Here is a 16,564-nt window from a genome sequence, read left to right on the forward strand (position 1 = left end):
ATCTTTCACCCATTAACTTTAGCCTCTGTTGATAATTCTTGCCTGAGTCAATTATTATTAGGATGGTGGAAAAATGGTGATTTCTAACTCTATTATTCCTTCTGTATTTGCCAGTTGGCATTCTGCCCTAAAGGAGAGCTTTCCTTTTTATTAATTTGTTTATAATTAATACAAACTCATGGATTCATGTTTTATTTGATTACTGTCATTATTTTAAATTGTCTTTTAATACATGCCACTTGGGACTTCCCTGGTGGCACAGTGGTTAAGACTCCACGCTCCCAACGCAGGGGGCCCAGTTTCGATCCCTGGTCAGGGAACTAGATCCCACATGCATGCCACAACTAAGAGTTCGCATGCCACAACTAAGTATCCCACGTGCCACAACTAGGAGCCCACGTGCCACAACTAGGGAGCCCCCGTGCCACAACTAAGGAGCCAGCGAGCCGCAACTAAGGAGCTCACCTGCCCCAACTAAGACCCAGTGCAGCCAAATAAAAAAAAAAAAAACATACCACTTATGAATATTCCCTACTTCATAGAAAAAAATATAAAACAAAACTTAGCACCCTTCCTATCTGGTTGGGGAGAGAAAAAAGACATTCCAAGGGTAGGCTCTAGCTAACTGTATAAGGAATGATGCATTTTTTCCATCTAGTCTTTCATTTAATTTTTTGTTTTAATAGTTTATTAATGTGTAACATTTCAGATCCAAGGGCTTATGGGAGCTTAGTCTAACTAGGCCCTAATCATGGGTCCCAGCCAATACCATATTTGCATTCTTTTGTTCTTTTTTGAATTTTATTTTATTTATTTTTTATACAGCAGTTTCTTATTAGTAATCCATTTTATACATATTAGTGTATATATGTCAATCCCAATTTCCCAATTCATCACACCACCACCACCCCCCTCTGCCACTTTTGCCCCTTGGTGTCCATACATTTGTTCTATACATCTGTGTCTCAGTTTCTGCCCTGCAAACCGGGTCATCTGTACCATTTTTCTAGGTTCCACATATATGCGTTAATATACGATATTTGTTTTTCTCTTTCTGACTTACTTCACTCTGTATGACAGTCTCTAGCTTCATCCACCATATTTGCATTCTTAATTGACAGTAAGTTAAAGTTAATTTGATACTTTGGCTGAAAACCTCTTTCCACAACTGCAAAATATACTACTTGGAAGGTAACCTTTTGCCCAAATGTTTGGTTGCACAGATCACATTGTTAAATTCAGAGACCACTTTCATTTATTATTATTATTATTATTATGTATACCTTTCCTTGTTCCAAAAAGCACTTTTGCAAGAGCAAAACTACTATCTTTACATACCAGTTTATACTTTCTGAAAACATTTTCTTGCTATTATGTGAATAGCAATTCAGCTTCTTAATGTGTTACCAAAAAAAAAACATTATAACTGCTTCTAAATTGCATTGATGTATTGTAGAATTGAGTTGAATATCTTTGTAGGCTGAGCATAATTATCCTCCTGCCAGGAACAAATAAGTTATACTGCTCCAGAGAAATAAATATGCATATGAATTTATGTGGATGGATAAATCCTTATAAAGTTCAGCTCTTTATAACACAGTGAAAGAAGAAGAAATGTACTTGGTGACGCTAATGAATAAACTGGGATCATTATATTATCTATCATGCATTTCCCCCACAAACTTGCATTTTACTGCATATAAATCAGGGCAGAGCATTTCAAAGGACTTTATATAACGAATGAGGCAATTTTAGGATAAACTATATAAGAATAAGCCACCTAAAGTCTTCAGTTATACTTTAAACAAGATTATATATATAAATATAGACAGAGATACAAAATGAATACTCCAAGTGAAGAGTTCAAAATTACATATAGGGATTTCCCTGGTGGTCCAGCGGTTAAGTCTCCACGCTCCCAATGCAGGGGGACCAGGTTTGATCCCTGGTCAGGGAACTAGATCCCACGTGCCACAACTAAAAGATTCCGCCTGCCGCAACTAAGACCTGGTGCAGCCAAATAAATAAATAAATAAATATTTTTTTTAAATTAAAAAAACACAATTACATATAAACTTTGATTTAACTCTGTTAACATCTTTACCTCTTTAAAGATACCTAGCAGAAAAAGTTTGCAAACAACACTAAATACAAGCCAATTTAAAAAAATAGGATTCCAAACTATACTAGGTAATTGCAGCAAGATTAGTGTAAACCAAATGCGTTTATTATTTGCAGTGTAATCCAATATACTAGGGGATGGCATGCGCTTTATTTTAATTAGCTGTTTCTTTTAAAGGGTTGCTTGGTCCAGCTGTCTTGAGAAGAAAAAATTGTAGTCATTGCTCAAAATGCTTGTAGCAAATCTAGTTTTAAATTGAAGCAATTTATTCCGAAAGCAGTCTACTACTGCAGCAATAATCAATGTGTTTTCCCTTAGCCCATACTGGAGCTTTCCACAGACTATTGTTAGTTGCCTGTAACTAAATGACTGCTTGTGCCCTTAAATGTAACTCTTTGGCACTTGTTCATTTGTTGTGTTTAAGCAAATGCCGGTTTCCCTTAGGTTTTGCCCAGCGATTTTGCTTTACAATTTTCAATATTCAGTCTCAGTCCCTTAAAGGGGGCAGAGTCTATCATTTTAACAAAATAGCACAAAGGCTAAACAGATTTTTAAAGGCTTGCACTTTCTCTTTCCATCCTCTGATGTTGAATTGTGCTGAAATGGAATCTTTATTTTTTAAATGCTGCCACTCCAGGCAGCTTGAACTTGAGCTGAAAAGCAGATCCCATTTCAAAAGGAAATGACATTTACTGGGGCAACACCATTCACATTGTAACGTAGAGATAAAATACAGCAGTGAGCCCCAATCATTTCTTTTAACAGTAACAGAATTTAACCCCTAGTAATTTTGTCCTGACCTAATGTATAAGCAGTAATGGCTGGCACTCATATTAATGAATGTGTCCAGCTTGGAGCAAAAGAATGTGGAAACTGAATCTAATGCACCATTTTCTTTGGGAGAATTTACACATGCTATATAAACCAATGGAAAAAATTTCAATGGAAAAATTTTTAACCTGCACGCATTTATAATATGAAGGCAGGTGTATTAGTCTTTACGCTATAAAAATAACGTACTAACTGAGGAGCAAGCACTATTGTGTGGACTGTGGGGAAAGACACATTTCTTTTCCGACTTACAAGTTTGTTATAAGCACACCGTGCTTCTCCACGTAATACTATGGAGGTTTCTGGGGGAAATCCGAGATACTGTCAAGATCTCAGAATAAGTTAGCTCTTTGTAAATGCTGTTTCTTGGTCTAGTTTTGGGTATCCCTAGTATTAAGAAAATGACTATCATATGGCTCAGAAGAATTTTTCTAGCGTTATTGCTCACACTCTAGGTATATGTAAGTTTTCGTATGTTTGTACCTTAAAGGAGGTATTCATGTGACACAAGACCATTTCTGTAATTGCTAAGCCTCATCAACCCTGCTCTCTTTTTCTCATTACATTTTAGACAGTATTACTGGTTAGCCTAATAAATAGTGTATTCAAGGTAGTATATACAGTTTTTTGAGTGGCTCATGACATCTAGCAATGGGAATAATTCACATTTGGGCAACTACTTTTCTGAAAACAAAAAAGACTTAACTGTCATACAAGTTTTCTCTTACACATATTCAGTTTTTAGAAGTTAAAAAAAATGTGTGTAGAGACCAGTGTTACAAATAGCATTTGAAGAAAATGAGAATGCTGCTTACTGGATTAATAGAATTATATTTCAGGCATAGTTTTTGATTGTTCTAAAAGCTATTCAATGAGATACGGGTGTGTAAGGCATGCTAGATGCCCAGGCCCAGTGCCATGGTTCCAGAATCAAAGGATGTGCTTAGGGGCACCGTGAAAGAACCATTCTCTGCCTGGGCACTTATCTAGAGCAAAGCAGCTGTCCTGACTCGCAGCTTTCCTTACAGCTCCTTCCCACATAGCCCTTGGGTTAGAACTTACAATGACTCTTTTTTTAAAAAAAATCAAATTTTTAAAGAATTGAAGTACAATTAACGTAAGATAAAACACGTAGATCGTAAGTGTTTAGGTCAATGAGTTTTGACAAAAGTATATATCAATACTTGTATCTACACCTGAAAAAAGACACAGAGGTTTTTTGTTGTTGTTGTTGTTGTTGTTGTTTTTTACCCCATTATGTTCCCTCTTTCCCCTTCCCAATAAAATTTCCCATCACCCATCCACAAAGCATCCATTTTGTGATTTCTATCCCTGAGGTTTATTTTGGCCCGCTCTTGGACTTCATTTAAATAGAATTATACGGAAGGTATTACTTTGTGTGTGGCCTTCTTCACCTAACATAATTTTGTGAGATTCATGCATGTTGCAGTAGTTCATTCTTTTTACTGCTGAGTATATTATATCACACGGTCACACACAGTTTGTTCATCATATCCTGTTAATGAACATTTAAGTTGTTTCCAGCTGTGGTTACTATGAATAAGACTACTCTGAACATTCTTGTACAAGTCTTCTTATAGACATCTGCTTATATTTCCTTTGGGTAAATACGTAGGAGTGTAACTGCTGTTCATAGGGTAGATTCATATTTAACTTTATTAGCGGCTACTCAAAATTTTCTAATATAGTAGTACCATTGGGCACTTCTGCTAGCAGTGTTTGAGAGTAGAAGTTAAGCATTCTCCATTATTTTTTTATTTCTTTTCTCACACAACAAATTTCAGAGTGATGAATTCCAAGTGTGTAATGCATTATATTAGAAAACAGAATGAATATTAAAAGGAGCCACAGTCCAATATATACACTACCAAATGTAAAATAGCTAGCTAGTGGGAAGCAGCCACATAGCACGGGGAGATCAGCTCGGTGCTTTGTGACCACCTAGAGGGGTGGGATAGGGAGGGTGGGAGGGAGGGAGACACAAGAGGGAAGAGATATGGGAACATATGTATGTGTATAACTGATTCACTTTGTTATAAAGCAGAAACTAACATACCATTGTAAAGCAATTATACTCCAATAAAAATGTTAAAAAAAAAAAGTAGCCATAGTCCAAATGCTTCTCTTTCCCATGATATCCAGTGTAATTTAAATCAGATTTTTTCTGGTATATAAATTAGCCTATGGGCATAAGTTAGAGTTTTATACAGGCTTCTATGTGTGGTGGAGTTTAACTGATATCCTGAGAGAACAAGCCTCAGTGTACCCCACAGACTTACCTACCCACTAATCTTTTCTGTTCACATAGTAGTGGGAAAACATTATACTAAATTGGGTTTTGTATCTTATTCCTGGTACTTTTGTAGTACTCTCTTGTTGTAGTCCCTCACAAGATTCAGCAGATAAAGCTGTCTGATATTTACAAATAAAAATATATATAAATTTCCTTGAGGTACTTTTTAGTATTTCACACTTCGTATTAATTCACTTAGACTCTAAAAGATTTAATAACTCACTTTATTTTTTCTTTCTTAAATTCATAAATTCCGATCACTTTTTATAAGTTTTTCTTCTGTGTCCTATTTAATTTTAACAAGAGCAGAAAAATACACTTGATGAAACAGTAGTTTATATGTATTTTTTTTATTAAACTGTTGAATTAGAAATGAAGGCCTAGATAATGAGAACTATGGCTGAGGTTTTTTTTTTCTGTAATCATCACAGGAAAAGTGACATCACATGCAGGCACACACACACACACAAACATGTCCTTGTGAGAAAATTATGGCCATACTTTTCAGATTATTAATCACTGATACTACATTGCACCCATGATGATTTCACCCTATTTGTAAGATCTCAGGAGTGATCTTGTAACCCAAGAGTACTTGTCACTGCAAAGCCATAGATTATTTTAAAGTTCTCAGTCTAAAACTACACTGACTATGTTACAAAATTAGATAACCCATTAGTGGATTGTAAATTACAGGATCAAAAATGCCATTATTTTAGAGCCATAATTTCAGGAATATTTATCTTTAATGGTAATTAAGGCAAGTAGTATTTTTCAAGGTAGTTGTCAACTGCAGGGAACAGTGGATACCCATCAATAACATTTGGACTATTATGATCAATGTCAACATGTATAAATAGGCAGTTAAAGTGAGTTTCAAAATCTGTGCATTCTGGCTTAATGTTTAAATATCAGTATCATTGAATTTGTTACAATGTTCATGAGCTCTAAAGGAGAAGAAAATAAGTGAATATTTTATCCCTTAAATTTTCTGATCATTTTTTATGCAATATAAACATTCAGTAGGAATAAGAGAACTTGTATACAGTGAATGGCAGGAAAATTCCTCTTTTGGGTAGAATGTAGTAACATACCAAGTAAAAGCGGAAAGGAAGGATAAGAAAAAAAAAATTTAAGTAGCTTAGTGAAAGGAAAATACTACCAACATAGTCTGGTGTGACATCCACTCGAGAGCCTACTTCTTAAGCCCAAGTTAGCACTCAGCCTCCGAGACCGTGGTCAGCCACATTGACACCACTCTATTCAGAAAGCTACAGGACAAGTGTTATTGCTTCTGACAGGAGCCGGCAGACAGTATTCATTAGGTGGTCCACCCAACACTCTATGCGACAGTCCGCACTGCCCTTCAGGAACTGTGCTATTTGACTCCTCATCTCCTCTCAGCCCCAACTCCCAGGTGACAGCTCAGGTGGGAAGGATCAAGATTCATATTGGGTGAGTTCAGAAACCATCCTGGCTTAAAAGCTTCATACCACAGGAACCGATTTTTCTTTTATCAACTCCATGAGCATAGCTTGCAGGATTCCCACAAGCGTTGGGTTTATATGTAAGAGTTACTCGCACCCCAGCAAGCCCAAAATTATAGTTTCCAATCAGGTATTTATAATTCTCTCAGTCCAAATGCAATCTACCAATATAGGTTCATTTTTACCAGAAGCAATGTTTCTTAGAAACACAGCTACGATAAGGGAAGGGGACTTCCGGGAAGATGGCGGAAGAGTAAGACGCGGAGATCACCTTCCTCCCCACAGATACACCAGAAATACATCTACGCGTGGAACAACTCCTACGGAGCACCTACTGAACGCTGGCAGAAGACCTCAGACCTCCCAAAAGGCAAGGAACCCCCCACATACCTGGTTAGGGCAAAAGAAAAAACTAAACAGAGACAAAAGGATAGGGACGGGTCCTGCACCAGCGGGAGAGAGCTGTGAAGGAGGAAAAGTGTCCACACACTAGGAAGCCCCTTCGCGGGTGGAGACTTCGGGAGGCGGAGTGGGGGAGCTTGGGAGCCGCGGAGGAGAGCACAGCAACAGGGGTGCGGAGGGCAAAGCGGACAGATTCCAGCGCAGAGGATCGGGCCGACCGGAACTCACCAGCCGAGAGGCTTTTCTGCTCGCCCGCCGGGGCGGGCGGGACTGGGAGCTGAGGCTCCGGCTTTTGTCGGAGCGCCGGGAGAGGACTGAGGTTGGCGGCGTGAACACAGCCTGCAGGGCGTTAGTGCACCGCGGCTGGCCGGGAGAGAGTCCGGGGAAAAGTCTGGACCTGCCGAAGAGGCAAGAGACTTTTACGTCCCTCTTTGTTTCCTGGTGCACGAGGAGAGGGGATTAAGAACGCTGCTTGAGAGAGCTCCAGGGACGGGCGCGAGCCGCGGCTAAAAGTGCGGAGCCCAGAGACAGACATGAGACGTTAAGGCCGCTGCTGCCGCCACCAGGAGGCCTGTGTGCGAACACAGGTCACTAGCCACACGGCCTTCCGGGGAGCCTGTGCAGCCCGCCACTGCCAGGGTCCCGGGATCCAGGGACAACTCGCCCGGGAGATCGCACGGCGCGCCTCAGGCTGCAACGTCACACCGGCCTCTGCCGCTGCAGGCCCGCCCCACACTCCGTGCCCCTCCCTACCCCCCGGCCTGAGTGAGCCAGAGCCTCCGAATCAGCGGCTCCTTTAACCCCGTCCTGTCTGAGCAAAGAACAGACGCCCTCCGGCGACCTACACGCACAGGCGGGGCCAAATCCAAAGCTGAGCCCCTGGGAGCTGTGAGAACAAAGAAGAGAAAGGGAAATCTCTCCCAGCAGCCTCAGAAGCAGCGGATTAAAGCTCCACAATCAACTTGATATACCCTGCATCTGTGGAATACCTGAATAGTCAACGAATCATCCCAAATTAAGGAGCCCTGTGGATGAAAGGCTCTTGGTGCTGCAGCCAGGAGTCAGTGCTGTGCCTCTGAGGTGGGAGAGCCAACTTCAGGACACTGGTCCACAAGAGGCCTCCCAGCTGCACATAATATCAAACAGCAAAAATCTCCGAGAGATCTCCATCTCAACGCCAGCACCCAGCTTCACTCAACGACCAGCAAGCTACAGTGCTGGACACCCTATGCCAAACAACTAGCAAGACAGGAACACAACCCCACCCATTAGCAGAGAGGCTGCCCAAAATCATAAGTCTACAGACACCCCAAAACACACCACCAGACGTGGACCTGCCCACCAGAAAGACAAGATCCAGCCTCATCCACCAGAACACAGGCACTAGTACCCTCCACCAGGAAGCCGACACAACCCACTGAACCAACCTTAGCCACTGGGGACAGACACAAAAAACAACAGGAACTACGAACCTTCAGCCTGCAAAAAAGGAGACCACAAACACAGTAAGATAAGCAAAATGAAAAGACAGAAAAACACACAGCAGATGAAGGAGCAAGATAAAAACCCACCAGACCTAACAAATGAAGAGGAAATAGGCAGTCTACCGGAAAAAGAATTCAGAATAATGATAGTAAGGTTGATCCGAAATCTTGGAGATAGAATGGACAATAGAATGGACAAAATGCAAGAATCAGTTAACAAGGACCTAGAAGAACTAAAGATGAAACAAGCAACGATGAACAACACAATAAATGAAATTAAAAGTACTCTAGATGGGATCAATAGCAGAATAACTGAGGCAGAAGAACGGATAAGTGACCTGGAAGATAAAATAGTGGAAATAACTACTGCAGAGCAGAATAAAGAAAAAAGAATGAAAAGAACTGAGGACAGTCTCAGAGACCTCTGGGACAACATTAAACGCACCAACATTCGAATTATAGGGGTTCCAGAAGAAGAAGAGAAAAAGAAAGGGACTGAGAAAATATTTGAAGAGATTATAGTTGAAAACTTCCCTAATATGGGAAAGGAAATAGTTAATCAAGTCCAGGAAGCACAGAGAGTCCCATACAGGATAAATCCAAGGAGAAATACGCCAAGACACATATTAATCAAACTGTCAAAAATTAAATACAAAGAAAGCATATTAAAAGCAGCAAGGGAAAAACAACAAATAACACACAAGGGAATCCCCATAAGGTTAACAGCTGATCTTTCAGCAGAAGCTCTGCAAGCCAGAAGGGAGTGGCAGGACATATTGAAAGTGTTGAAGGAGAAAAACCTGCAACCAAGATTACTCTACCCAGCAAGGATCTCATTCAGATTTGATGGAGAAATTAAAACCTTTACAGACAAGCAAAAGCTGAGAGAGTTCAGCACCACCAAACCAGCTCTACAACAACTGCTAAAGGAACTTCTCTAGGCAAGAAACACAAAAGAAGGAAAAGACCTACAATAACAAACCCCAAACAATTAAGAAAATGGGAATGGGAACACACATATCGATAATTACCTTAAATGTAAATGGACTAAATGCTCCCACCAAAAGACACAGATTGGCTGAATGGATACAAAAACAAGACCCATATATTTGCTGTCTACAAGAGACCCACTTCAGACCTAGAGACACATACAGACTGAAAGTAAGGGGATGGAAAAAGGTATTTCATGCAAATGGAAACCAAAAGAAAGCTGGAGTAGCAATTCTCATATAAGTTATATATATATATATATATATATGTAGTTTGCTTGAGTGCAGTGTTTTTTGTTTTCTGTACTGAATTCATTAGCATGGGTCGGTATAAAATTTAGCATAGGTCAATATGTAATTTGTAAACTAATAAGGTCTTAAAAGTGAGGAATTAAGTCTTTTAAATTTAATTATTTATTGTAAAGAGCAGAATAGCATACATAAACAGGTGCCTAAGGAAAACTTGTATTCTAATATGGAACTCTCATGAACACTTTTTTTTTTTTTTCTTCTAACGGTATGATAGTAGGCCATTTGATTATTTTTATGGCTTTAACTTTACAACAATGAAATATTCGTGAATTTTAAAAAGTATTTTTCTTTATTTGATGCGGGTGGGATACTGGAGAAATGAAAGGTCAAACATCTATTGAGGAATCCATACTTGTCTATATATTGTGTACTTTTATTTCAAGAACTGATTTAAAATTCCTAAAAGGATGCTATAATAAGTTATTATGCCATTTTACAGACTGAATTAAGTAAATTTCAGGGAGGTATGAAACTTGCCTAAGGCTATCCAGCTACCAAGCGGTAGAAGTGAGAATTAAATCCAGGTATACCTATAAAAAAAAAAAAAAAAAAAAGAAGGCGAGGGCAGCACCAGGGTATGGGGTTGTTAGTTTTATAGGGGTGAGTAATTTCATACGCTGATGAGTGGGAGGAGTATTCCAGCTATTTTGGGGAAGGGGTGGGGATTTCTAGGAATTGAGCCACCGCCCACTTTTTGACCTTTATGGTCATCCTTGGAACTGTCGTGGCACCTGTGGGTGTGTCGCTTAGCTTGCTGATGTGTTACAATGAGTGTATACTGAGGCTCAAGGTCTAGTGGAAGTAGACTCGTCCGCCATCTTGGACCTATTTTGTTCTAATCAGTTTATGTTGTGTCCTCGGGCTATGTAATTCTTTTAAAGGTTGTGCCCTGCCCCCTTTCCTCCTGTTTCATATTGAATATATAATATTTACCAGAGTATGTTTTAATAATTAATACATGATATATTGTATAATTAATTTATATATCATATATATAATGATATCTATAGGTATTTGTTCCAATAAGTCATTAAAAATAAATGAATATTCTTTTTCTTTCATAAAAAAAAAAAAAAAAAAGATTGTGAAGGATGATAAAAAAAAAAAAAAAAAAAAAAAGAAACTGCAACCTTGGCCCCCCTCACTTCTCAAAAATTCCAAGAGATTTCGACTTAAGATAAGTGTTCACTTTTTGTTTGTTTGTAATTGTGCCATCTTGCTTTGAACAGCAATTATAGTGTGTGTTAGCATTTTAATGTTTAACAGGAATTTCCATTGAAAGTTATTTGTATAAAAAAAAATAATAAAATAAATAAATAAATAAATAAATATAAAAAAAAAGAAAGAAACACAGCTACCACATACTACCTTATCTGGTTACCAAGGCAACAGCTAGAAAGTTATCAAAAGATCAAATTCTCAGGCAGAAAAGGAAGGGGTTGTGTTAATCCATTACCTGCATCTGATCTCATCCACAAAACTGTGAAATCAAGTTGAATTTATGATTTTGGATGTGAATATGGTATAATTCCCTCTTGTAATTTTTTTTTTAGAGCTGATGTATACAGTTGAACTTGCTGGAGGGCTTGGTGCTATCCTTCTGCTGCTTGTTTGTTTGGTGACCATCTACAAGTGTTACAAGATAGAAATCATGCTCTTCTATAGGAATCATTTTGGGGCTGAGGAGCTGGATGGAGGTAAGATGAGTTCCCTCTTTTAATGTTCTTTCTGAATATTCTGTTTCCTGCTTTTGTTTTTCTGAGGGGAAGAAAAGTTACCTGAATAACTATTTGCAGCAGCTCTTACAGTCTTTCAATGTTCAGTTTGTAAATTCATCTTTTATATGGAACTATATGTGTGATGCTTTGCAGCCAGTAGGTATTTTCCTCTGAAAATTGTAAAGCAATACCTACTCTTTTTAGAATGGTATTCCAAACAGCACTTGCGAATTACAAACACTGACTAGAGTGTTATCAGAGTGTTCATTTTCTCTCACCTTGTAGTCAGTACTGAAAGTCCAGCTTTACTTCTATATAAGTAAGGAGTGTCTCTTTTTTTTTTTTTTTTTTTTTTTGCGGTACGCGGGCCTCTCACTGTTGTGGCCTCTCCCGTTGCGGAGTGCAGGCTCAGCGGCCATGGCTTACGGTCCCAGCCGCTCCACGGCATGTGGAATCTTCCCGGACCAGGGCACGAACCCGTGTCCCCTGCATCGGCAGGTGGACTCTCAACCACTGCGCCACCAGGGAAGCCCAGGAGTGTCTCTTTTAATTGTGTTCCCTGGCCCAATAGTTTGAAGTGAATCTCAATTTGTTCCTTGTTTAGACTGGTCAGTTATAATAAACAGTACCAAATATTTTAGAAATCATCCAGCAGTCTTTTCAATCCTGTTTATTTAGCTATATTTAGACAGGCTAATTTTTATTCCAAGTGGGGACCAACAGATAGGAAAGTGTACAAGCAAGTTGTTTTCATAATAATAAATCTAATACTTTTACTTAAGTTGGATAAGTAAATATTGTTTTTGTAGAAATCATAAGTATTATTTGCCTCTGGTCAGTCATGAATATGTGTACAATCTAAGAAGAATTTGGAGTCCTTACAATTGAGTTCCATAAACCACCCATGAGAGGACTAAAGTTTTTTTTTTTTCCTTTTTTGGTCGTTTGAAAGTGAGTCATAATATAAGATAGACTTGCAATATAGGAAGCATATGTGAAGTGACAATAAATTGTACAGATGGTCAAAGTTTCTTGATCATTTTTGTAATCTCTTTTTATTGACTGTTCATTTTTCACTAATTGGTACAAAGGAAAATAAAGCAATTGCCCATGCTACCACATTTCCAGGGGCCTCTGGAATAAATGACATTTATTTGTCACTTTGTCAGACTTGTGAAGAAGAGCCATTTATTCAGCATCCCTAACACTCCTCTCTTTTTAACCTTCTCCCCTTCCCATCAGGGTGAAGTCTGTGCTGCAGCAAAGCTGTTTGTTTGTTGGTTTTTTTTTTTTTTTTTAAAGTACTGATTAGCCTATTTATTCTTTGTTTCTAACTTTCTTGCCTGTTCATACAAATTATTGTTCAGTACTGCTTCAAAGAGAAATGAGAAAATTGCCAACGTCAGAGTCGTTGTTGAGTGAGAATCAAGCAAAGTGCTAGGCATTCTTAAAATCATTTTTGCTAAGCCTCAAAAAAAAAATCTAAGGTCAATGTTATAATATCCATTTTGCTGATAAAGCAACTGAGGCTTAAGTAAGCCTCAGTTAAGTGGTTAAGTAAGTGGTTAAGTAACTTACTAAAGAAGATAGCACTAGTATTATTGTAAGTGGCCAAGATGGGATTTGAATATAGGTCTATTTACAAAGCCTTTATTTTATTGGACACTGAGCCCCTATTGTTTTTAGCTTTTTAAAACTTTGGTGTGTTCAATATAACCTAAAGATCTGCTGTTGCTTGCACAGTTAGCATAGTAGAAGGTATTTGAAAAAGCAGATTACCTAAACAAGTCTCACTTTATCTATTTTGAACATATTTTGTGTTCTGAATGATATGAATGATTTCACCGAAACTATCAATTTCCAGTATAATTTTTTGTCGTGTTCTGAATGGTAGAATATTCTGAAGAGTTTAGTTGCCTCTAAACCTATGTCTCATCCCCTTAGATCCGGATCTACACATGCTATTATGGTTGAATAAACATCTACTCTTCCATTGTTGAAAAATTTCTCTGACATCATCAAATCCCCATTCTTCCTAGCTCTCCCACAAGTCCTTTCTTTTTCCAAAGAAGAGATAATTGTTAAGAGACCCCAAACTTTTCATATTCTTGACTTGGCTTCAAAAACTGTAATTTGAAAGTCAAAGTTGATCGGTCTTCTTTATTCTTGGCTACCATGTTATCTCCCCTGAAAAGGGAATACATAAAGTGCTCTTGGAAGGAAAGGCAAAGAGTGTGAAGAAAAAGAGGGAGAGAAAGTTTACCTCATATTTTGAAGTAATGTCAGAACTATGGTGATTGATAATAACAGATTCACTGACTATTTATTGACTATGTATTAAATGACAAGGGCTGTGTTGACTATTTTATTGATAGAGAGCTATACAACCAGGAAGACAGAGTTCAAACCCAGGTCTAAACGACTCCAAATCCCCCAAATTTCCATCACTGTATCAGACTAGGAGATGGACTGTTTGGCATCTAGACACATTTAGTCAGTTCCTTTCAAGTCATTGCAACAGGCATTACGTGACTGTATCAGTTCTATATCAAAAGGATTCTATTTTTCCAAGATGGAACATATTGATGCTTTGCTCTCTTAGTTTGTTCACATCACTCCTTGTTCCCCTCTACACAGCCTTGCATTTTATTGTTTCCCCTAGACTCAGGCCTTAGCACTTCTCTTCTAATTCTGCAGCACCACCTTTTTGGATCACATGTACAACCCTGTCTACACTTGCATTTGTGTACAAATGACTCCTAAATCTAAATGTCCTTCTCCCAGTTCTCTTGTTATCGTTTTTTTCTCTGCTAACCTGTTGCTTTTCTCCACTATGATAGGTCCCAACCCCAGCTTTTGAGTCGCGCACCCCCCACACTCATTTCTTATCATCCTCCATTTTACGTCTCAGTTCTTTGTATCATCCTCTACCTCATTTGCTTCACTTCCTCCTCATCTGCCATTTCCAATTAGTAATCATGGTCAGTTAATTGTACCTCCTGAAAATAGACTATTCCCTCAGTCTTCATTGCAAATGCCTTGTGCAAACCTCCTACACCACCTTCTTAGCCTTTTTCTGTTCCCCTCCATTTGATCCTCCACACTCAGCCAGACTTCTCTTTCTAAGTACAAATGTACTGTGATTCTCTGAAAAAAAAAAAAAGAGCATGCCTCTATGTTGCCTGCCAGAGCAGAAAGTTTTCTTAGCTAAGAAAGCAACTGCTGTAACAGGGTGACCCAACTTACATTTATAGCCTGGCCACCCCCATGGAATCTGATCATGCATAGTTCCAGTTAAAAGGAGGTGCTGGTGTTTGGACAAACACAGCTATTGAGAATGGACCAAGACAATGCAGTTACACATAATTCTCAGGTCCCTTTGAGTAAATGAGGTAACCATAATGGTTAGGGGTAGGAGAAGGTAAAGTACTCCTCTACCACCTTGATTCCACAAAATGGTGAAAGAAAATTTGGACAAATTCTGCTGCATATACATTTATTAATAAACAATCATTTAACCTATCCTATAAACTTGAAGAAGTCCCAACTCTGTGTCATGTGAGTGTGTGTGTGTCTGTGTGTGAGTTCCCAAAAAACCTTGCCCCTGAGGCAAATGTGACAATGCCAGTGGCAAGATTAGGCTAACCATCTAAAGACACCTAAGGATATTCTTCATTAACTGGGTAGTGATACAGAAAAATGTCATGCTGTTAAATGAAAAGTAGAAAACAAAAAGATTTGTATACTGTGATCATCAGCTTTGCACATCCCTATGTCTCCATGTAGATAAGAACTGAAGGATAATATTTAAACATGAAAACAGCATTGTAGGGTGTTATGATTCGAGATGTTTATACTTACATTTTTTCAAAAATTTCTCTAATATTTACCATCTTTTCTATTACATGTAACTTTTTACATTCTTTCTGAAATAAATTTGAACTTATGAAAAAAAATTCTTCATCAGGACACAGGACCATTTGGAATCAAGCCTGGAACAGTTTCCCTAAGGAGGCAGGCCACTGACCCCACTAGATACTTGAGGGGTGGGATGTGTCTCTAAATGATGTTATGTTATCCATATGTCTTTTTTTAATTGAAGAATAGTTGATTTACAATGTTGTGTTTGTTTCAGGTATAGAGCAAAGTGATTCAGTTATAAATAAATAAATAAATAAAATTCTTTTTCAGATTCTTTTCCCTTATAGGTTATTACAAAATATTGAGTATAGTTCCCTGTGCTACATAGTAAATCCGTGTTGTTTATTTATTTTATACATAGTAGTGTGTATATGTAAATCCCAAACTCCTAATTTATTCCTCCCCCCCTTTACTCTTTGGTAACCATAAGTTTGTTTTCTATGTCTGTGGCTCTATTTCTGTTTTGTAATTAAGTTCATTTGTATCATGTTTTTTAGCGGTATAAGCGGTATCATATGATATTTGTCTTTTTCTGTCTTACTTCATTTAGTATGCTAATCTCTAGGTCCTTCCATGTTGCTGCAAATGGCATTATTTCGTTCTTTTTATGGCTGAGTAATATTCCACTGTGTGTGTGTGTGTGTGTGTGTGTGTGTGTGCCACATCTTCCTTATCCATTTATCTGTCAATGGACATTTAGGTTGCTTCCATGTCCTGGCTATTGTAAATAGTGCTGCAATGGACATTGGGGTGCATGTATCTTTTTGAATTAGAGTTTTCTCTGGATATATGCCCAGGAGTGGGATTGCTGGATTATATGGCAACTCTATTTTTAGTTTTTTAAAGAACCTCCATAGTGTTCTCTATGTAGCTGTACTACATTCCCACCAACAGTGTAGGAGGGTTCCTTTTTCTCCACACCCTCTCTAGCATTTATTTGTAGAATTTTTAATGATGGCCATTCTGACAGATGGGAGGTGGTAC

General features: G+C 38.3%; 1 protein-coding gene across 1 annotated transcript in view; it reads left to right on the plus strand.

Moving 5' to 3' along the window:
- The window catches only part of IL1RAPL1 (interleukin 1 receptor accessory protein like 1), a 300,832-nt gene that overhangs the window by 271,997 nt on the left and 12,271 nt on the right, over nt 1-16,564 (plus strand). Inside the window, exon 4 of the mRNA XM_049704799.1 lies at nt 11,495-11,638. Within this exon, the coding sequence (XP_049560756.1) occupies nt 11,495-11,638 (144 nt within the window). The remainder of the gene's footprint in view (nt 1-11,494; nt 11,639-16,564) is intronic.

This window comes from Orcinus orca, chromosome X (assembly GCF_937001465.1).
Source record: "Orcinus orca chromosome X, mOrcOrc1.1, whole genome shotgun sequence".
Taxonomy (NCBI): domain Eukaryota; kingdom Metazoa; phylum Chordata; class Mammalia; order Artiodactyla; family Delphinidae; genus Orcinus; species Orcinus orca.